General features: G+C 45.9%; 3 protein-coding genes across 4 annotated transcripts in view; all 3 read right to left on the bottom strand.

The window, feature by feature from the left end:
* Positions 1–17: 17 nt before the first annotated feature.
* Positions 18–16,032, bottom strand: ctsd (cathepsin D). The gene is made up of 10 exons (XM_035155857.2): positions 16,023–16,032; positions 5,817–5,916; positions 4,112–4,268; positions 2,770–2,893; positions 2,550–2,668; positions 2,279–2,478; positions 1,889–2,011; positions 1,479–1,623; positions 952–1,050; positions 18–511 (listed from the first exon to the last, which is right to left on the bottom strand). Exons 2-10 carry the CDS (start codon positions 5,876–5,878, stop codon positions 350–352), a joined length of 1,191 nt encoding a protein of 396 aa, XP_035011748.1. The 5' UTR covers positions 5,879–5,916; positions 16,023–16,032; the 3' UTR covers positions 18–349.
* LOC118106485 (alpha-2Db adrenergic receptor-like) lies at positions 9,950–16,177 on the bottom strand. Its single transcript, XM_035155078.2, has 2 exons — positions 15,797–16,177; positions 9,950–13,714 (listed from the first exon to the last, which is right to left on the bottom strand). Exons 1-2 carry the CDS (start codon positions 16,175–16,177, stop codon positions 12,596–12,598), a joined length of 1,500 nt encoding a protein of 499 aa, XP_035010969.1. The 3' UTR covers positions 9,950–12,595.
* Positions 16,178–21,272: 5,095 nt separating this feature from the next.
* The window catches only part of LOC118106478 (zinc finger protein 408), a 16,120-nt gene continuing 14,773 nt past the window's right edge, over positions 21,273–22,619 (bottom strand). For both annotated transcript variants that reach the window (XM_035155054.2, XM_035155065.2), the window contains exon 9: positions 21,273–22,194. In XM_035155054.2, the coding sequence (XP_035010945.2) occupies positions 21,527–22,194 (668 nt within the window). In that variant the 3' untranslated portion in view covers positions 21,273–21,526. The remainder of the gene's footprint in view (positions 22,195–22,619) is intronic.

The following is a 22,619-nucleotide window of genomic DNA, read 5'->3' as shown; positions in this document are numbered from 1 at the left end:
TGCACCACACAGAAACAGATGTTTTAAAAGTGTTTATTGAGGCCAAATCACATTAAGAATCATCACAATGTCAGTAGTCGAAAACTTCCTCCTAAAATCCAAATTAAAAGTTTAAAACAAATCCCTGATTTAAAAAGTAAGGGCTCAATATTCTGAGCAGTACCGATACAATCAGCTGATCCCGGATCTGACACATCACACAAGCATCATCTCTCCATCTGCTTCACACGCTGCTGGATCAGTGCGTTTACACGCCACACAAAACCTATTGCTAAAGACGGTTTGATTGCAAAGCAACGGAAAACGTGTGCAGCTCAAATATTCATCTTTCGGACTTTTAGCGTTGTTCTTACTTGGACTTGGCAAAGCCCACCCTGTTGTTGTCTCTGTCGAACACAGTGTAGTACTGGCCGATGAAAACATCTCCCAGAATCCACAGGGGCCCGGCGGGGGCGGGGATGTCCAGGCCCATGAAGCCGCTCAGACAAATCACCTTTCCAGCCTGAGTGACCTGCGGGAAAAAGACACAGAGACGATGCTGCTGTAACGTCCGATGTACAAGAACAACGTTACATCGAAAAGGAGAAATCTTCTAATCAGTTTTTCAGACATCTGGATCCGGTCTGAGCCAGACGACGGCTTCAGGAGCTCCACACAGAGCTTGAACTTTCATATTCACAAAAAACCTTCATGTCACACGAGAGCAGAGGAAAACTGAAAAGTAATCAGATTAAGAATAAATCATTCGACAGAGTTCAGAGTCTGAAGCAGTGAGAAAAACAAACATGACTCAACACACCAGCCTCCTCTTCCTCCTCCTCCTCCTCCTCTTCACCAAGTGAAACAAAGACTTGTTTGTCTTTAACGACACAACACAGTCAGTGTTGTTTCTGCAGGAGCTGACTCGGTGGGGCCCCCTGCTGGACAATGACTAACAGCCCAGCGTCTCACCTTGAGGACGTACTGGTCTCCAGTCAGACTGTAGCTCTGTCCACTCAGGTTGAAGGTGATGACGGGCAGCGTGGGGATCTTGTCACAGCTCACCATGTACTGAAACACAAGCAGCTCACTTATATTTCAACATTCATTTATTAACCTCACGACTTTAAATTGGAGAAAGAAAAACATTGAAGGTAGAAGTTGAACATGAAGGTAAAAAGTTTAGTGGCAGTTAAATTAGATTCCACAGCAAAGAATCACTGTAAAACGATTAATAATAATAATAATAATAATAATCTTGACTGAATGACAGTTACACCTTTTTCCAAGCTGCTGCATTCACACACTGGAAAACTAAGAATAAGTGAACGAGTGAGAGGTGTGTGTGTGTGTGTGTGTGTGTGTGTGTGTGTGTGTGTGTGTGTGTGTGTGTGTGTGTGTGTGTGTGTGTGTGTGTGTATCATTGTTTTGTTTGTTTGTTTCTTCCTCAGCACAGTGAGCTCAGGTTCTCTCTCTCAGGTTCTCTCAGGTTCTCTCACCTCTCCCTGGATGAGTGGAATGGCTCCGATGGCTTTCTGCAGCGCCTTGACCTCGGCGGCGGGGCCGGTGATCAGAGACGTCCCCGTGTCCACGATGGCCTCGCAGCCGTCCTTACACAGAGTCAGCTGGCTGCCCACGCCCATCCTGTCTCACACACACCACAACAGCTTCACGTCAGAAATCAAGAGCACAATATTGATGTTGAAACCATTTACTGATCTGTTGATGAGTAAAGGTCAGAAGTCAGAGGCGTCTCGAAGCTAAACACTGAACCTTGAACCTCCATCTGCTGATAGAAGAGCTGTGAGAACGGAACTGAAGAACTTTGAGTGGAGACGGATTCTGGTTTGAGTTCATGACCAGTGAGAGAAACACAACCTGTGTAGACATGTGATATCTGAGCACTCACCCGTCCATGTGGATCTGCCAGTACGCCTGCCGGGTGACGTTAACGTAGTTGAAGTCACCAGTGTAGTACTTTGGGTCGGTTCCTCCCAGCAGCAGCTCGCCGCCGGGCACCATGTCTGGGTTCCTGAGAAGATACAAACATCAGATCTTACTGTCGCCACTTTAGTCAAAACACAGAAACTTTTGAGGGCGTCTGTTGGTTTATCCAGAGTTTTGCTTCTGCAGACAGTTTGGTTTACAGTGAAGTAGTTTTACCACAAGGTTTGGTCGATGTTCAGGGTGAAGAAACATTGAAGAAGCCGAGTTACTCCTCCGGACTAAAGAGCTCTTACAGTTCAGCTAAAGACGGAACCTGAAGGTTTCACCTTCTGAACTCAACCTGTCGTCTCACCTGTTCAGGTAGAAGGAGAAGACGTTCTCGTCCACCTTCTTCTGGCTCATGATGTTGTCAAAGACCGGAGCCACGCCGTCCACAGAGATGCGTGGGTAGGCCATGCCGAGGATCCCGTCAAACTTGGCTGCGATAAAAGCCACGCCAGGCTGTTTGGTGGCTTCTCCGAAAACCTGCTTTTCTACGGTCAAGTCGCCGATCTGCAAACAGAATTCAAACAGAAATGAGAGAGTTTCCCACTAACACCGCTGACTCTGTGTGACGGACTTACTGTGCACGTGTCCTGACTGAGGAAGCCCGACAAGCTGCCAGATCCATACTGGATGGCGAAGGCGGTGCCGTTCTTCACGTATGTGCTGGACTTGGCGGAGTTATATTTGTGGTGAAGCACTGAAGAGAGAGACATTTATTTAGTGCAGCTTAGAAGCTACAACACTTTTACAGAGAATATGAGCAGGAATAAAGAACCGTCATGTTCACAGCTGACTTACAGCATGCGATGTCTAAGATGGAGCAGTGAATGGAGGGAACCCACAGGTTGGAGGAACCCGTGTCAAACACCACACTGAACGTCTGAGGGGGGGTTCCCAGGGCGATGTCTCCATAATACTGAGCCTGGTCAAAACACAAAAATAAACAGCTTTACAATTCTCATCAACACATCAGGGTCCTGCAAGCTTGTGAGATTTAGAATAAATCCACCTGAGAGAACACATGAGATAATCCAATGTTCTCAGGACAAACTCGAATAATCTGAACAGGAAACTGAGTCAGGAGGTCGGACACAGAGCAAGTCAGAGGTCGGACACAGAGCAAGTCAGTTATAGACCGAGACAAACTTCTGCTTCATGGGACCAGAAGCCACTTGGGTCAAAACCATAATAACCTCAGCGTGTTTTAGTGTCGAGTCAATCAGGCCTCAGATCAGTACTTCCTGTTTCAAGGCGAAAAGTGGAAGTTGAATGTCTTGTGATATATTTCACATCATGTGAAATAATCTTGTAACTGTTAAGATCATCTTGGTTTTGTTTATACAGATTTTGAGGAATCACGTCTGTGAGATTTCTGCCTTCGTCACTGAACCACGGACGTAAACTGATTTGTGTTAAATTAAAAACACACAATCTGCTGCTGTTTTAGGTTGTAGACAGAAAACAAAGGACAAATCCACACTAAAGGCTTTGATCCACAAAAAGACAGATAAAATGTAAAGTACTGAACATTTAAACAGCAAATTCATAATCACATAATGTGAAGTTTCTAAACTGTGAATTTTCATCTTGTTGAACACAACAGACCTGCATGAACTTTCTAATGTTCTAATGTTCAGTGTGAACGGAGCCTTTATTCCAACTGTGACCATGAGCAGCACGTGTCCACATCAACTGGTTCTAAGCTCCTCAAACTCACAGCATCAAATCCTCTTCTGCAATTTCTTCTAAGGAGAATAATTATTTTATATCAAAATCACAATTTTATCAATCAGATAAAATCTCCACTGAATTGTAAGTTTAGCTCATTTCATTATTGATTTATTACTTACGAAGACTTAAGACTTTTTAAAACTTAGTGAAAAAGAGCAGCTGGAATCTTGTCTTCAGATAAAACGATTATGACCCAACGTGTGAAACCCAGTCAGCTGCCAGACAGCGACTCGGCCGTCAGTCTGGTGGTAACCTCCTGAGATCACCTCCGTCTGACTGAAGCTCAAACTCAGTGTCTGAAGATATTTACTGGTCAATACAGAGAAGGGTCGAGGCGCTCCCAACACAAGGGGACCTGTGACTCAGCGCTCAGAAGCATTAGGGACGCGAGGAGGTCAGAGATTCTTACATCGAGGTAGTTCTTCAGGGTCTCTGGAGTGGGCCCGGTACTGGAGGGGAAGCCAGTGTTGTACTTGAGGGAGTGTTTGTCAGCAACCAGCTCCTCCACTCGTCTCCCCGAGTCCGTCAGCTCGCGTCTGATGGAACGGAATTTCTTCAGAGGAATTCTGGACGAGAGGAAAACGAGATTTAGGCCGGTTCAGAGTCTGAGTCCACATTTCAATGAGTCTGATCATCAGGTTTAGTTTGAGTTGACCCAGTTCTGCAGTCGTATCTGTGCAGTGTTATCTTTCGATGTGCTGCAACATCGTGTTATACATGACAGAGCCATGATGTCACCTTAACCCCGGAGAACTGGTGAGTATCTCGACAACTCACTGAAGTTACTGCAGCAGTAACTGGGAGGAGAACATCCATCCAGGTAGATCTTTGTTTTCACCAGTGGGTGCATAGACCTCTTGCTGGATGAGGTCCATGCACCAAAGCACAAAGACTTTCACACCGTGTTTATCTACCACAAGTCTCATTCAACGTCATCACATCATTTATTTAATATCATGCAGCTAAACTAAGAATCTGCTGCAGCTCGATCGATCTGTCATGAAGGAATCTGCCCGAAGCTCCAATTGATTATTTAGTCTGTGAAGACTCAAACTGGAAGAAGAGATTATTCCTGAACACTAATCTCACCGACTGAGTCATTTCAACACTTTGTCTTCACTGGAGAGCGGAGACGAGTCGTCCATCTGGTGTTAATGGTTTGTGTCACAAGGTTGGACAGAGGAAATGTTCATCTTGTGATGTTCATCTTTAAACTCTGCTGCTGAAGCTTCTTCACCAGCTCTCATCCATTTAAACATTTATTATAACTTCACTTCATAGAAACCACCTTCACTCAAGAGCTCAAATCAATCTCTGAACTGGGAAATGATACTGGGACATTTATCGACTGGTCTGTGAATCATTTGTAGACATATTGAAGAGACTTAGCTTTAAACTGTGAAGTGAAAACTAGATTCCTTCAAACACTTTATAATCCCAATACATTTGAATAGCACGTTAAACACTGACCACAGGATTTCATTAAAACAGAAATATTAAATACACATTGAAATATAAACAGAATCAAACAGTAGCTCTGAGGATTGTTTGAGTCCCGAGACTTTAGGACTTTATTCTGAATATTTATGACTCAGTTGTGACCTGAAGATGTTCAGCTCCAGAGACAAGATTAATAAGAATATAAGAATAAATAGAACGATGATAAGATCACAAGGTCACAAAGTGTCACAGAGAAAATCACGAGAACAAACTGACGAGTCATGGAGATTAAAGCATGAAGCAGCTGTTAGCTCCGCAGCTAGCCTCCAGGTTAGCTTCGCAGTTAGCTAACAGGAGCTAACAGGAGCTTACAGGAGCTAGCATTAGCTAACAGGAGCTTACAGGAGCTAGCAGGAGCCAGCAGGAGCTAACAGGAGCCAGCAGGAGCTAACAGGAGCTAGCAGGAGCCAGCAGGAGCCAGCAGGAGCAGCAAGCAAAACAGGAGCCAGCAGGAGCCAGCAGGAGCCAGCAGGAGCCAGCAGGAGCCAGCAGGAGCTAACAGGAGCTAGCAGGAGCCAGCAGGAGCCAGCAGGAGCTAACAGGAGCTAGCAGGAGCCAGCAGGAGCTAACAGTCCCAGTTACCTGTCTCTTTATCAAACATGTAGTTTTCTTACCGGATCAAAGCGTCTCCGCTCAGCGCTAAAGCTGCAAAAACCACCAGGAGGAGACTCCTCATGTCTGCAGGAGGAGCAGGAGCAGCAGGAGGAGCAGGAGCTGACAGAGACTGTGTGTGAGACTGTGTGTGTTCTGTGTGTGTTCCCTGTGTGTGTTCCCTGTGTGTTGAGTTGTGTTGTGATCTGGATGTTCTGTTCCCTCAGTGTGTGTCTGTGACGTATATCAGCTGACTGCAGCCGAGTCACCGTCACGTGAGGCCGTATCCCACCGCCAGTGACGTCACTTCAGTGTTTTTTAAAACAACCAAAGATTCATTCTATTTAGTTACATTTTATATACAGTTACTTTCTATATTCAGTTACTTTCTATATTCAGTTACTTTCTATATTTAGTTACTTTCTATATACAGTCTATGATATAAACAAACATTTAATAAACACATGTTCAGAAAGACAATAAAACACATCTTTATTTTAAACTTCATATCAAGTATACAAAGATCCTCAAATAACTTTATCAGGAAGTTTTCTATGTTTTCTTTACTTTTCTCCGAAATACTTTTGTAAATAATGATGAACATTTTATTTTTGTTAAAATGATTTCTTAAAATAGCTGAGATCCTGAGTGGAGATGTTGATGATTGATTATTGATTATTAATCATTAATCATTAATCACATGTTGTCGCAGTGAAGTCAGTGAACATAAAGGCAGCTGTGATTGTAATGATGAGGACTGAACAGGTGGTGGCGCCCAAGGGCACGTCCGCTAGCATCTCAACTCCCGTTCGCACCTTCAGGCCAAAGACTTCGAATGTCGCCCTCCATCAGCACAGTGGTGAGAAGGTAATGAGGGGATTTTCACTTTTGGGTGAACTGTGCCTTTGAGAACTTAGTTTTAAAACCATTCTGACCCTTTGAGCAAAGCACCCGGCCTTGAACTATGACCTGATGTGATGATATATAAAATAAGACTAAACATTAGAGCTGAGTTCTTCTGAATTAGACTTTAAGTGATGGATCCCACGCTGCTGCAGGGAACATCACTGTCTCTCCTGACTCATCGTCATCACTAGGAAGAGGAATGAAAACATCAGGAGTCAGCACCTCCAGTCACACTCACACCAGAGGAGGAAGAAGACAAACTGAACAACAAAGAGGAACGTGGGTCACAAGTTGATCCGCGGGGACAGAAACTGAGAATCTTGTTTCATCACTGATTTCTCTCTCGCCTGCTCCGAGGAGCAATAAAGGAAATAATATTCACAGTCAGGCAGCCGGAGGAGAATTCATTTATATAATTCATTTTATATTAACTAATCTTTTGGGTTAACCCTAACCCCCCCCCGTAGCATCTTGTGTTTTCACCTGAAAAGGGAGGTTGGATGTTTTTATTATATTTTCACAGATTCTCCAGAGAATCATTCATGGATCCTGAAGAAAAACTATTTCTTCACACACACACACACACACACACACACACACACACACACACACACACACACACACACACACACACACCACCAGTAGCTGACTGGTTGATCTGAACTAAGATTCCTGTTCACTTGGTCACCATGGAAACAAGATGTAGAATTTAGTGCATACCTATCTGTGTGTGTGTGTGTGTGTGTGTGTGTGTGTGTGTGTGTGTGTGTTCCTGTACTTATACCTTCGTTAGGACCATTGTAAGCACAGATCTACAGAGAGAGAGGGTTAGGGGCCAATGAGTGACCTCACTGGGATAGAAGTAAAAACATGGGTTTGTGTGTTTGTGTTTGTGTGTGTGTGTTTGTTCGTGCGGCTGAGCTTCACGTTGTGTGATGTAATTGAGTCTCCGAGCCACCAGGTGGTGCTGAGCTCCATGTTTCAGCCTCAGCTCTCAGCTGTGTCTCACTAATGAAGAAATAACCTCAGATTGAAACTTGTGGTTGAGCAGCTGCTGTGATCTGGTGAAATATGAAGCTGTGACACAGAAGCTTTCGGTCTCTATATAGATATAGATATAGATATATCTATAGATATATAAAACATATGAAGATGAATTAAGATCTTCAGACGGTGCGTTATGACCTCGTCCTGATGTTGGAACATTACTTCTATGACTTCTGCTTTTTTTTTTCAGCCAGTGAACAAAATAACTAAAAATTCAACGAACATTTACCAGTCGTCTGTTTTCGTCTTTCCCAGCATGCATTGGGGAGTGTTACATCATCTGTGGAATCAGGAGCCAATCAAATATCACAGAGCTCCGGGTCTCTTTGATCTTCTGAAAAGTCTGAACGCAGGAAGCTGATTGGACATCAATATCTCAAACTGGCATCATTGTACTGGAGTGATGTTGAGATGTGTGGACACTGGGACGCTCCAGTTCATCACTTGATGAGGAGTCATCAAAGTGTCTCTACTGTCTCTACTGTCTCCACTGTCTCTACTGTCTCCACTGTCTCCACTGTCTCTACAGTCTCCACTGTCTCTACTGTCTCTACTGTCTCCACTGTCTCTACTGTCTCCACTGTCTCCACTGTCTCTACTGTCTCCACTGTCTCTACTGTCTCTACAGTCTCAACTCTCTCTACTGTCTCTACTGTTTCCACTGTCTCTACTGTCTCTACAGTCTCAACTCTCTCTACTGTCTCTACTGTCTCTACTGTCTCTACTGTCTCCACTGTCTCTACTGTCTCCACTGTCTCTACTGTCTCTACTGTCTCTACTGTCTCCACTGTCTCCACTGTCTCTACAGTCTCCACTGTCTCTACTGTCTCTACAGTCTCAACTCTCTCTACTGTCTCTACTGTCTCCACAGTCTCTACTGTCTCAACTCTCTCTACTGTCTCCACTACTGTCTCTACTGTCTCTACTGTCTCCTGATCTCTACTGTCTCCACTGTCTCTACTGTCTCCACTGTCTCTACAGTCTCAACTCTCTCTACAATCTCAACTCTCTCTACTGTCTCTACTGTCTCCACTGTCTCTACTGTCTCAACTCTCTCTACTGTCTCTACTGTTTCCACTGTCTCTACAATCTCAACTCTCTCTACTGTCTCTACTGTCTCCACTGTCTCTACTGTCTCCACTGTCTCTACAGTCTCTACAGTCTCAACTCTCTCTACTGTCTCTACTGTTTCCACTGTCTCTACTATCTCAACTCTCTCTACTGTCTCTACTGTCTCTACTGTCTCCACTGTCTCTACTGTCTCCACTGTCTCTACTGTCTCCACTGTCTCCACAGTCTCAACTCTCTCTACTGTCTCCACTGTCTCTACTGTCTCGACTGTCTTGACTGTCTCCACTGTCTCTACAGTCTCTACAGTCTCCACTGTCTCTACAGTCTCTACTGTCTCGACTCTCTACTGTCTCTACTGTCTCCACTGTCTCTACTGTCTCCACTGTCTCTACAGTCTCTACAGTCTCCACTGTCTCGACTCTCTACTGTCTCTACTGTCTCCACTGTCTCTACAGTCTCCACTGTCTCGACTGTCTCCACTGTCGCTACTGTCTCCACTGTCTCGACTGTCTCCACTGTCTCTACCGTCTCGACTCTCTCTACTGTCTCTACAGTCTCCACTGTCTCCACTGTCTCTACAGTCTCCACTGTCTCTACTGTCTCCACTGTCTCCACAGTCTCTACAGTCTCCACTGTCGCTACTGTCTCCACTGTCTTGACTGTCTCCACTGTCTCCACTGTCTCTACTGTCTCGACTCTAACAGTAGACTGAGACGTCTGAGAGCAGCGCTGATACCAGAACCTTTAAACTGGGACTTCCTGGGACTTCCTGGGACTTCCTGTCCTGAAAGATGAAGCAACATTAAAATGAAATCATGTTATTCAGTGGGAGGAGACAATTATTTTTCAACATGAGTCACATGACTAAAAGCCACGCCCCCTCAGCCCCCTGCATGAAGACAAGTCAACACGTCGGTTTTTAACCTGCTAACTTTTCATGGTTGAAAGAGAGGGGGAGCGAGAGACCAATGAATGAATGCAGATTTGTGTTTATTCACGTCTCAGAGACGAGTTTGGATGAAGAGTTGTGACATCACATGTCATTTAGCCTGTGCCCCAGTTTGAGGGTTCAGCATCTTGCCCGAGGACACTTCAGCATGCAGATGGGGAAGACTGAGGATCGAACCGCCGGTCGGAGGACGACCGCTCTACCCCTCAGCCACAGCCGCCTGTGAGATCAGGAACATGGTGTCGATCACAGGGAACAATGAAGCTGCTGTTAAGACAATCAGCTCAGAACTTAGACGAATAAAATCGATTGAATTCATCTTTAAGTCCTGAGAACTGAACGTTTTACCAAATTGAGACAAATGACCAGAAGGCGTTCTTGAAACAGACGTGACAGACGCAGAGGTCACACACTGATGATGCTGCGACCATGAGGCGACGTAAACACTTGAATTAAATTAAATCATTCAATCAGATTCATGGAAACAGCCTGATTGGACTGGAGAAAGTAATTTGTCTGCACATGTGAGTCAGAGGCAGAAACAAAGCAACAGAGATCTGAGCCGTGAGGGAAACAGGAAACAAAGAGATGAGAAAAGAAAAAAGCAGGTGAATGGATGAGGAGGTAAAAATAGAGCAGGATGAATGAGGAGGTTCGATAATGTGGGTGAAGAAGACAAAGAGATACAAGAGAAGATGAAGATGATGAGATTCATGAATCTCATCATCTGAGTTTCTTCTTTTAAACCTTTTGTGTTTGATGCAGCTTCAGCATCAAGTTTCCATCAGAGTCCGTGTTGACGTTTAAAACCTTCATCAGTCTCAAAAACAGGAAGAACGTTTCTCCACACGACTCAGAAAAAGAAACCATCATCAACAAACGTAAAGAGACAAGGATCAGTTAGTATTGATTATTATCAATATGTCTGTGTCAGGAGAATCAGATGGAAGAGGTGTTCTGGGTCTGGATCAAACTGAACCTGGTTCTGTTCCAGAGTGAAAACACTTTGTTGGATCTTCACACTCTTCACATTCACTAAAGACAGACGGTCAAAAATCGAATCGTCAAACTGTCACTCGCTGGAACAAGATTTCAAAGATGTGATTGAGAAAAATCGTCAAGATGAAAAAGGTCCTGTTGGAATTGATCTGTCACCGGAGACATGAGCAGAACGTTCAGCAACGATCAAGTGTCTGAAACACAAAGTCAGGACTGAACCTGAGGATTCAAACCCTCGGACTGACACTCACGATCACGTGATCAAATGATTACATCAAAGACACGAAGAGATTCATGTGAGCGTGAAGATGAAACTCACCAGGTTCAGGTTCTGACCCAAGCTGATGCAACATCAGACTCGTGGTGGAACCAGACGCTGGAGGAGACACTGTAGTTCCTCAATCTGCTCCTCCCCGGCTCCTCCTGATGATCTGCTCCTCCCGGCTCCTCCTGATGATCTGCTCCTCCCCGGCTCCTCCTGATGATCTGCTCCTCTCCGACTCCTCCTGATGATCTGCTCCTCCCCGGCACCTCCTGATGATCTGCTCCTCTCCGACTCCTCCTGATGATCTGCTCCTCCCTGGCTCCTCCTGAGGATCTGCTCCTCCTGATGGTGCTAGCTGGTTAGCATGCTAACCTCAGTAGAATTGAGATTGATGAGTCAACACTTTTTAATGCTAACATTGGACTTTTGTGTTTTTACGTCATCACCGTTATAATGTGAGAGGAGGTTGTTCTGCTACGTCACCACTAGATGCCACTAAATCCTACACACTGAATAACATTACGTTTGGAAAAGTGACATTTGTGGATTAAACAAACTTTTATTATTATTGTAATATTCTAACACTGAGGCCGGTTCTGATCATTTCTCTGGTTCTTTGTAAAGATCAGATTCCTCGTTCTGTGGATCAACTGTAAAGTTAAACCTGACGTTAACATGAGGCTTCAGCAGTTTGACTCTTTAAGTGAAGATCTTCAGGGTTAAGAAGAAAACCTGCTCCTCAGAAAGGAAATGAGACTGAAACACAGAGGAAACATCTGTTTCTGAAAACAGGAGGGATTCTGCATAGCAACCAGAATAATGGACCCCTGCTCATGTGATCGCTCGCCGTGAAACTGACCGACGATCATCATCTTCATCATCTCCTTCCAGATATAAAGCAACCATTGAGCTCCCCCCCAACAACCTGAGAGGAGAGGATTGAACCGATGAGGAGCTGCTCTTGTTGTTTCAGGTCAGAGTTCAGCGCTCATTCACTCTCACTTCTTCCTGGAGGTTGTGGTCCAGGTCGGTCGTATCGATTCAGGCTCTGGAATCGATTCTCTCTGTTTCAAGCAGCTCAGCCTCGTCTGCTGCTGCACATGAATGTTTAACACCTTTGCCCCTGAGCTGCGGCAACACAACATCGCTGCTGCGTGAAAACCTTCTGTTGGTTATTTCTTTAAAAGTTTAACTTTGGTTCCTCCGGGTGTTTAATTTCTCCGAGGCACAGAAATCCATGTAAACTCATGGTTTGTTTTTCAAAGCAGGTTGTGTCTCTTTGGATTGTAGAGCAGCTCAGTGCTCAGACATCGTGGAGCTCCGCAGGGACATGTCCTCTGCCCCGCGGACATTTCCCTCATCAACATTCAGTGGAAACCAAGAAGCTTCATCAGGAGTCAGCTGATCGGTATCAGTATAAAGTGATCACTTCAGAAACCTGAACAATGAATCAATACTGCAGCTGTATCACAAAGCCCTTTAATGTGGGAATGACCACACACACACACACACACACACACACACACACACACACACACACACACACACACACACACACACACTCGTTATGTTGGTCTGTGGGTGTGGAGCAGAATCTTCCGGAAGGCCCTCCTGAAGTCCCGGTTGAAGACGGTGTATATGATGGGGTTCAGGCAGCTGTTGCAGTATCCGATCCAGAAGAAGAGGTTGAAGAGCGAGTCGGGAATCGGACACTTGTCTCTGCACACAGCGTGAAGACTGTAGGTGAAGAAGAACGGGAACCAGCAGAGAACGAAAACTCCCATCACCACCGCCAGGACGAAGGTGAAGCGCTTCTCCCTCATCTGAGCCACTTTGTGTTTGGACAGAGACGAGTGGCGGCTGCGGAGCGGCACAGGAGAGGGGAGGAGGCAGTGCTGGGAGAACTGGTCTGATGAGGCCCAGGAGATGGAGGCGCAGGAAGCAGGCGGAGGAGGTTTCAACCTGCTCGTTGTCCCCCCAGCCTCCTTCCCTTCCTCTGTCTTCAGCCTCCCTCCTGCTCTCCTGGGGAAACGGAGAGAGAAGGAGGAGGAGGTTGTCACGTCCGCCTCGAGGCTCCTCTCCTCCAGGTTGATATCGTCCAGCTCTCCTCTCCTGTGGCCGCTGCTGGTGCTGTCCAAGTTGGACGAGCTGTGGCGGTTGACGGGCTGTGGACTGTGCAGCTCGTACTGACAGTCGCCGCCTCCTTTGCCCACGAAGCAGGTCTCGGACTGGGACGGCTGCCGCTCCATCACATTCTTGGCCACGAACACGGTGGAGGCTCGCTGCTTGGCAACGCGGTAGATCTTACAATACACCAGTATCATGATGACTCCCGGGACGAAGAAGGACACCAGGCAGGAGGAGAGGATGTACCACGTCTGGTTGTTGAGAAGACACTCCTGCATCTGTGCGTCCCTCTCGTCCTCCGTCTCCACGTCCTCCTCTTTCTGCGTCATGAGGAGCGGCGGGGACGAGATGACGATAGATATGAACCACACCACGCTGATCATCGCTTTAATGCGTCTGGGCGTCCGTTTGCGGTTGTAGCTGACGGCTTTAGTGACGGACCAGTAGCGGTCGAGGCTGATGGCGCAGAGGTGGACGATGGAGGAGGTGCAGAAGAGGACGTCCAGAGCCAAGTAGAAGGAGCACCAGGTGGAACCAAAGTACCAGTAACCCATGACCTGAGGAGGAGAAACCCAGAGACACGTTAACTTCTCCTGCTGAAAGAAACCTGAAACAATCCATCACATCCCGAGCTTCACTTTCTGCTGCAGGGAAAAGTTTACTGAAGAAAAGTCTGAACTTTCCTCCACAGCAGGTGAAGAAGAAGTAAATATACATGAAGAAGTACATATACATGAAGAAGTACATATACATGAAGAAGTACATATACATGAAGAAGTACGTATACATGAAGAAGTAAATATACATGAAGAAGTACATATACATGAAGAAGTACATATACATGAAGAAGTAAATATACATGAAGAAGCTGTGTGTTGTTCAGGATCCAGAAAAGTTCAGAGTTGAATTTGGTTCAATTTAAACAGGTTGAATATTAATAATCTTTAAATAAACATGTGACCAGAGACTCATCAACTTCTGATTCTTCAGTTCAGGTTGAGACGACACGACGGCTCACAAAAGTGAAGCTAAATCGCCCCCTGGTGTCTGGCTGCAGTATAGGTCATAAACCTCCTCCATGTTAGCAGATGGGACATGGAGCAAACTAAAGAAATCTAAATAGACGTTAAATAAATGTTTCTCAAAGATTGTTTCTGACATGATTGACAGCTGAGAATGACTCCTGATTGGTCGAACACGTGTATCAGCTGCACCTGGATGTCAGGGCTCCTCCCCCGTTTGTATCCAGGATATTTCAGCTTCACATCTGAAGTGGAGACACGTCGTCCATCTTTATTTACAGTCGATGATCTTAATGATAAAATCTGTCTGTTTAGAGGATATTACTGAGATTTGAATGTGGTTTGATGAGTGAGCTTTAATTAACTATAAAAGAGTCAGAGTGTGGAAACATGAAGGACCAGCACATCCAGCAACATAATATAAATATTATCACATTATTACATTATTATTAGTAATGTGGTGAGAAAATAATCTGAGAGTAGTGAACAGTGAGAGGCAGCAGAGGAGAAAACTGAAATGTCTCAGTTTCATACCAACAGTCAAGAGGAAAATAGAGAAAACTTGACGACAACCACTTGAAAAGTTTTCCTGCAAAACAGACGCGAACCAGATGAACCCAAAGTATCTGAAGCAGAAAACCAGCACAGACTCCAGGTCCATGTGAAGAAGAGGAAGTCAGGACAGAAACATGAAGAAACAGCAGCTCAACATCCACCTCACACACCTGAGGCAGGAAAACACGTGGTTCAACCGATTCAGCGTCTCCAACACAGAGACTTTCTGCTGCTGGTCGTTCACACTGAAGCAGAAAACTGGGAAGCATCATCACAACAAGCTGGTTTACTTCATTTGCATTATGTTGTGTAATATCATCACTAGTCCCTGCTGCCACTAGGGGTCACTAACATGCAGCGTTAAATGAAGCTTGGTGGTGGATTTGATCTTATTTTATTTATCGATACACAACAAATCCAGATTGATGCATCAGAATCGAACCGTTTACACATGGTTAAAACCAAATCGAGTGGATCGCCCCCTTGTGGCTGGCTATAGTAAAGGTCATAAATCTAAACTTCATGTTTGTGGGGACGTGTCCTCCATCTTTATTTACCGTTAATCATCCTGAGTTTAAGCTTCTACGCTTGTTATTATCGAGCATCTCATTATTTTCAGTCTCCAACATTGTGATGTCGTCTCTGTGCAGCTGGAGAACGAAGTTAAAGAGAAATCTGCAGCAGTTTAGTGACTTCAACCTGTTGGAGGATTCTTATGAAATGTTCAAAGATTCATGGTCCCTGGAGGATGAAGCCTTCACACTCTCTGGTCCTCTGGTGCCGGACGTTCACATTTTGGATTCTGATTGAAAGGAACTGTTTGGTTTGAGATGTGGTGCAGACATTAACTGTCTGTGTGAACCTTCGAACTATAACTGGGTCAACTGGTTTATTTAAAGAGCGACTGTGGACAAACTGAACTCACATCAGCCTGAGATCTGAGCCTCCGCTGACAGATGAGTCTGCATTAGGTTCTAACTGCATTAGCATCTGTGTGAACATGTGCTCTCCCCAAGATCCGCTGCAAACAGCAGCTGCAGATCCAGTGTTGCAGTTCCTCACCTCATTAGCCAAAGAGAAGGGAATCACCAGCGTCGCCACCAGAATATCCGCTGACGCCAAAGACACCAGGAAGAGATTTTGAGGCGCCCTCAGGGCTCGACTGGTGAACACGGCCATCACGACCAGCACGTTACCCACCACCGTCCCCAGGATGATGACTGTGACCACCAGCACGATGAAGACTGACACCACCTGCGAGTGAGGAGGTAGAGGAGGAGATCTCGACGAGGAGGAGGAGGTTTGACTGACATTGTCCAGAGACGAGTTTGGTGGTGAAGAAACCGGCATTGTGTCCAGAACAGGAGTGAAGACATCCGAGAAGTCCATCCTGGTTAAATGACTGACGACATGATGCCAATTCCTTTTTAACCTCCTGTCCATTCACCAGAGGCTTTAATGCCAGAAAATAACAGAAAGTACAAATATGAAAAAATAATGAGGCCAGTAAAAGAATCTGCTGAAAAACTTGTCTCTTTGGGTCCAGAAGAAAATCGATAATCTCTTCACCGCTGACAAAATACAAATCGAACATCAACGTGTGAAATCCTCAGTGTTGCAGCTGTGGTCCATGTTTCCTGATATTAGACTCAGAAACATAGAGGTTCATCTCTGTCCTGCCTCTGATTTACATGATTTCTAAAAGTCGTACCTGGTCAAATGTCCATTCAGACGTGTCACACTGGATTAAAGCTGCAGGATTAGTCGACTTATTTCCAACGAGACAACAAAGAAAAGAAAAAAACAGGAAAGCAGATGTGTTCATGCTCCAGTTCAGCAGAGACGCTGTTTGTATGGTAACTGCTGCACTCCGGAAAAGATCAGCGCAGGAAAAATGAGAAAGAAATGACTGAATGAGATGAGATTCTAAAAGAGAGAAGAGGAGGAGAAGAGGAGGAGAAGAGGAGGAGGCGTTAAGAGAAATAAAAGAACAACAATGAGGCAGGAGAAAGAGAAGCAGACGTCCTCACTTTGATTCGAGTCGTTGCTGTGCTGTGCAACACTGCTGCTGGAGGAGGAGGAGGAGGAGGAAGAGAGAGAGGGAGAGAGAGAGAGAGAGAGAGAGAGACAGAGAGAGAGAGAGAGAGAGAGAGGGAGAGATGTATGGAGAGGAGAGAGAGAAAGAGAGAGGTTTGAACGAGAGGAAGACAAGTGGGATAGGAACTGAGCAAAGTGAGAGGAGGGAGAAGATGAAGTGAGAGATGAGAGGAAGGTATTAGAAAGGAGAGAGAGAGTGTGGGAGGAAGAGGAGGGGAGATATAAGGATGAGGTGAGGAAAATAAAAAATAAAATAAACAGGAGAGCGAATGAAAGGAAAAGAAGACGAGGTGAGAAGAGAGAACAAAAAAAGGACAAGAAGGAAAGAGGAAGAGAGAGGAAGAGATGGAGAGGAAAAGAAAGAGGAGGTGGATAGAAAGGGAGAAAGGATGTGGAGAAGAAAACGAGTGGAGAGAAGACAATACAAAATAAAAGACAGGAAAGGAAGGAGACAGAAGAGAAAAGGGAAAGAGGGGAGACATGAGGTGAGAGGACAAGAAGGAGAAAGGGATAAATGAGGCTGAAGAGAAAGAGATGGAAAGGAAGAGGCAGGAGTGGAGATGATGAGAAAGGGAGGAGAGGAGACTAGAGGAAAAGGAAAGGAGAGCAAGGGAGGAAAAAGGAAAAGAAGATGGGAGACAAACAGATGAGAATAAAAAGATGTGAAATGAAGGATGTAAACAAGGTGTTAGGAAAGGAAGGCACAAAGAGAGTGGGAGGGAGAGAACGAGAGAGGAGAGAGAGAGGAGAAAAGGAGATAAATAGAAGAGAGGAGATGTGTAAGCGGAGGAGAAGAAAGATGAGAAAAAGAAGAGGAAAGAGTAAAGGAATGAAAAGGAAGAAACTAAGATGAGGGTTCACATCAACTTTCAAATGGTCGTCAGTCCATTCTCATCTACTCTGATGATGGTCATTTATTCACAGTGGCTCCGCCCACAGATCAGCTGGTACTAAATGATCTTCTGATATCAGACGAGCTGAACCGGCACAGCATGAAGACCAGGTCCAGTCGGGGGGGTAATCCCATGATGCCTGTGGGCGGACAGGAGGACGAACACTGAGGCAGGTTCATCACTAATCCTCCTCCAGGGGAAAATGTTTGTGTCTCCAGAGCTTCGGGTCTGTGGACGCAGCTCGACACCTGGAAGATCTCACGTCAACGCCCGGCGACACTGAAGGACTCAAACTGGAAAAAAGACGCAGGCGAAGAACAAGAGAACGTTTCCAGATAACAAACACGTCAACGAAGAAGCTGCACATCGTCATGACAGAAACATTCTGGAGACATTTGTGTGAAAGGAGCAGAAAGCAGGACAGTCTTTACTAATAAAGACATTAGAGACGAGGTGTGAACAGAACACGTTGATAAATCACACTCTGCGGGACAGTAAGAAGCTCCGCCCACTGACGGGTCCAAACCACTGTAAATAAAGATGGACGACACGACTCCACCTCCTTCAACCATTCAGAAGCCAAAATATCCCGGAGAGGAACGTGGCCATCTTGCTCGGATGTCATCATCTTGATTCTGTCAGGAAATGGAGCCTTGTTCTCAAGGGACTCAACCTCAGCCGATATGAAGAACCCCACAGAACCCGAGTGAGACGTGATGCTTGTCGTCCATCTTTGTTTAGTCTCAACCAATCCTGAGTCAGTCTCAGCTGTCAATCACAACGTCTCCTTTTATATCATTAAATAACTAATTAAAACCAAACTGATCAGGAACATGAACACGTGAACAAACATCAGATAAGAGATAACTACTCTGATGAGCTTCTGAAAGATCTTGATTCTCCTCAGAGGATGAACCTCTGTCAGCTGCTGGAGTCGATCCGAACCAGCCTGACCCGTAAAGTGCTCCCAGTACCACAGGCTGTCTGCTTCACTTACTGATACTGATGAACTGGGAGTGTTAGCGGAGGAGAACCTCACAGTCTTTGTTGTTAGCTACGTGAGTGACATGTTCCTGATCACATTCAGAAGAACAGGAGGTCTGGACTGTGACCTTTGACCTCCAAAATCAAATCAGTTTATCCTAGAGTCCAAATGAATGTTTGCACCAAATTTGACGAACCTCCTTCAAGGTGTTCTTAAGATATCGTGTTCACAACAATGGGATGAAGAAAACAAGCTAAAAACAGAATGCCTCTGGCCACTAGGTGTCGCTGTCTCAGAGGCAGCGAAGCGCCAGGAAGCGCCGCGGCTGGCTTTCCGCTCGAGGTTAGACTCCGGTTTCAGTCAAAGATGAGTCAAAAAAGGATTCAATTATCGGGTGCATAATTCAGAAAGCGCCGCAAAGTAGAGGAGGAGAAGAAAACAATATAGAAGTAAGAAGCACCACTATTGTGCATCATTGTTTATTTTTGTCGACATGAATAGCTAGCTAGCTGTCAGTACAGCAGATTGCAGACTCTTAATATTTTTTATTATATATTTTTATTATTTTGTATAGCCTACAATTGTCTGCCTGTGTGTGCATCTGTACACAGTCCAAAGGTTGTTGGGGATGCATGACAATTTGCGCATGTATGTTGGGGGGGCCCCAATCTGAAATCTCGCCCAGGGCTCCAACATCACGAGGACCGGCCCTGGTGGTGAGCTGCAGTGAACGACCTCTGGTCACTGCTCTGGTAAATCCCTGAGCTCCACTGAGCCGCTGCAGCAGGTTTCAGAAAACAGGCTGTTTTCACAGTGAAGCTCAGAAGCTGCTGGAAGAAGAACTCTCTCCCTTTCCTCTGTTTGAAAGCCTGAAGAGAGGAGGAGGAGGAGGAGTGAGGCCCCTGTGGGGGGGTCACGTCTCGGGCTTTGATGCTACAGAAGAGAGAGAGCGAGGTAACAAACAGACTGAGCAGGTACGTTTCCCTCTGGCTCCTGTTTGCAGAGAACCTGGTAGTTTGCACCTGAGCAGTCTGCTCACGTCCATCATTCAGATGATGCGATGAAAAGCTCCACAGACCAAAGCTCGAAATCAACGTGGTCTTTTGGTTTCATCTGAAGAGGGTTGATAAAAACCTTCAGCTGGTCTTGAATCTGGTTTCCTGGGAGCTGGTCCCCTCAGTAAGAGGAGAACACCTGAAGAATCTCCGTCTGAGCAGCTGCTGTTACCAGCAAACTTGAAGAATGAGAGTTTACATGTGAAGAGCCCGGGAGCTGACCTGAGAACAGCTGATTACTCAGGTCCACAAACCCTGAGTAACCCTGAAATAACACGATGGACGATGTACAGAGATGTAACGACACCAGCAAACCAAAATACCACAACAAGTCGTTCATCTGCTCGGACTCCTTCAGTTCCTTCTGGTCGTCACGTTGTCGTCAGTTTCTCTCCGAGGGGACGTGAGAACATCAGTGAAACCTTATGAGGTCAATCCAATTTCTCTGAGGTTATCAGCTTATAAAATGTGATCTCTCACTGAAGGGGTTTTAATTCTACTTCCATGTTTAAAGCCAGACTGTGAAACCTGCAGGGAACAAAGTGAACATTTCACTGGTTCTGTCTTTGAATCTTAACTAACGCAGCGGCTCACCATCAGAATATTGGGGTGGGATAATGAAGCTACATCAGGTTAAAACAGCTTCATCCACTGAGGCTGCTTCTTTTCCGAGGTACTTTAAATAAATGTAAAGTACCTTAAACCTTCACAGAACAGAATCACCCGAGTCTCACGAGGTCCTGAAGCATCAAGTTTTCACCGAGCGACACATCAGAGCAGCTGCAGATGATGTGAAGAGGAGTAATACAGAGGATTACTGTGTCTCACCTCCTTTTCCCAGCAGGAGGTGAGACACAGAAACACTGAGAGGAGCTTCTCTCGTACAGGATGGATGAGCTCTTCTTTTAGTCTGGATCTGTGAGCGTCAGACGATGTGAAGCTTTTAAACCCAGCTGCACGTGGAGGGTCTTTTACAGATGCTGCGTTTCTGTCATCCTGTTCGTCTTCAGCAACGTGATGAAGCTTTTCAGCCTTCGTCTCAATGACATGATCACAGAGCAGCAGAGAAGCTGTGATGTTGAACTCGTGGGTCTCGGTTGTTCTTCCTTCAGGTTTCTCTTACTCTACTGTCTTTGATTATGGTGATGTAACTGGAGGCAGGAAACAATGTTACGGATCCAGACCTGGAGGGGAGCCTGGACCCGCGCGGCCCAGTTAGGCCCCGACAGTAAAGAGCAACATGGAGCCACCAGAAGATGAAGGTGAGAAGATGAAGCCTGGTCACCAGCTCCAACCTGAGCAGCAGGATTAGGTGAACACTGGAGTCCAGGGTCTGTAAATGAGGACACACACACACACACACACACACACACACACACACACACACACACACACACACACACACACACACACACACACACACACACACACACACACACACACACACACACACACACACACACACACACACACACACACACACACACACACACACACACGTTCCTGGATGTATTTTGCTGTTTATTTTTGTGTAAATGTCTGAAAGTAAAGTTCAGCTTCAAGTGTTTTTAATCCTGAGAATCCAAAGTAAACATCAGTCGCTCAGAATCAATCCACCGACTGAAAAGATCGACACACAAACAGCAAACTGAGCAGAACATGTAAGAGAAGGAGTTTCCTCATGTCTGCTGAGATCCCATCTGCTCTGTGGGGGGGGGGGGTTAGAGGAGACAAACAAGTAAACACATTCACTGTGACGTCATCATGGAAGCGTGAGATCTACAGTGTTTATCTCCACAGTCTGAGCCACAGAGCAGAGTCCGCTCTCCTCCTCCTGTAAGAGCAGCAGCTCTCCTACCGCCTGCTGCCCGTGGACCACAATGCACTGCTCTGCGCCCTCTGATATCACCACCTCCATCAGCTCCGGCCCCGCCCCTGCAGGCAGGGAGTTCTCCGAGGCGAGGAGCAGAGGGGCGGAGCTTGGCGTGGACAGGACGTCTGCGTGGACGTAGACGACGGCGTGCTGGATGTTAACCTCCTCATCTCCTCCTCTTGAAGTGGGGTCCTCTTCAACTCTCCTTCCTACCTGCCTCACCTCCTTTTCCTCCCCTCTTCCCTTTCTCCACTTCACCTCCCCAGCCTCCGTCTCCCCCGCCTCTTGTGGGAGGGGGTTCTTCTTGGGTCGGCCTCTGATTGGCTTCGGGTGAGTGGAGTTTGAAGTGGCATCGTTCCAGCTGCTGTCCGTCTCCTCCCTGTGTCCTGCCTCCTCTCCCACCTCCTCCTGAGCTCCTGCCTCCTTCCTGTGCTGAGCCTGGTGCCTCAGCAGACTCTGTCTCACAGTATACGACGCACCACAGTGGCAGCTGTACGGCTTCTCCATCACGTGAGAGGACTTGATGTGTCTCCTCAGTTTGGTGGCCAACGTGTAACCTGAGAGAAGAAGAATGCATTTATTATTATTTCCTGCCGTTGAAATAAATACAAGAGCAAAGTTCTTTTAGCCTCATGTTTGCTTTGTGCTTTTCATTTGATCAGTGATCGACTGAACCACATCTCATGTGCTCCAAGCAGCTGCTCCCTGCGCCAGAGAGTCCGTCCTGAGGGACAAACGATCACCTTTTCTAACCACGAACATCTGCAGCTCAGAGGGAGATGAGCCACACTGACTGAGTTTCATGTTTGTTTCCATTCTGAAAGTCAAACTCTCAATTACAACTTTAAAAATGATCAAACATTTATCAGGGAACATTTTGTAAACAGAGCAACATGATGTTATCTTATTTTAGGGCTGATGTTCTCCGTCTGGTGTGATGGAAAAGATGAACGGTGTCGACTCATGTTTGGAATGTGTCACA

Source organism: Hippoglossus stenolepis, chromosome 1, assembly GCF_022539355.2.
Source record: "Hippoglossus stenolepis isolate QCI-W04-F060 chromosome 1, HSTE1.2, whole genome shotgun sequence".
Lineage (NCBI taxonomy): Eukaryota > Metazoa > Chordata > Actinopteri > Pleuronectiformes > Pleuronectidae > Hippoglossus > Hippoglossus stenolepis.
Note: the sequence above shows the minus strand (reverse complement) of the source record. Positions and strands in the feature narration are given on the sequence as shown.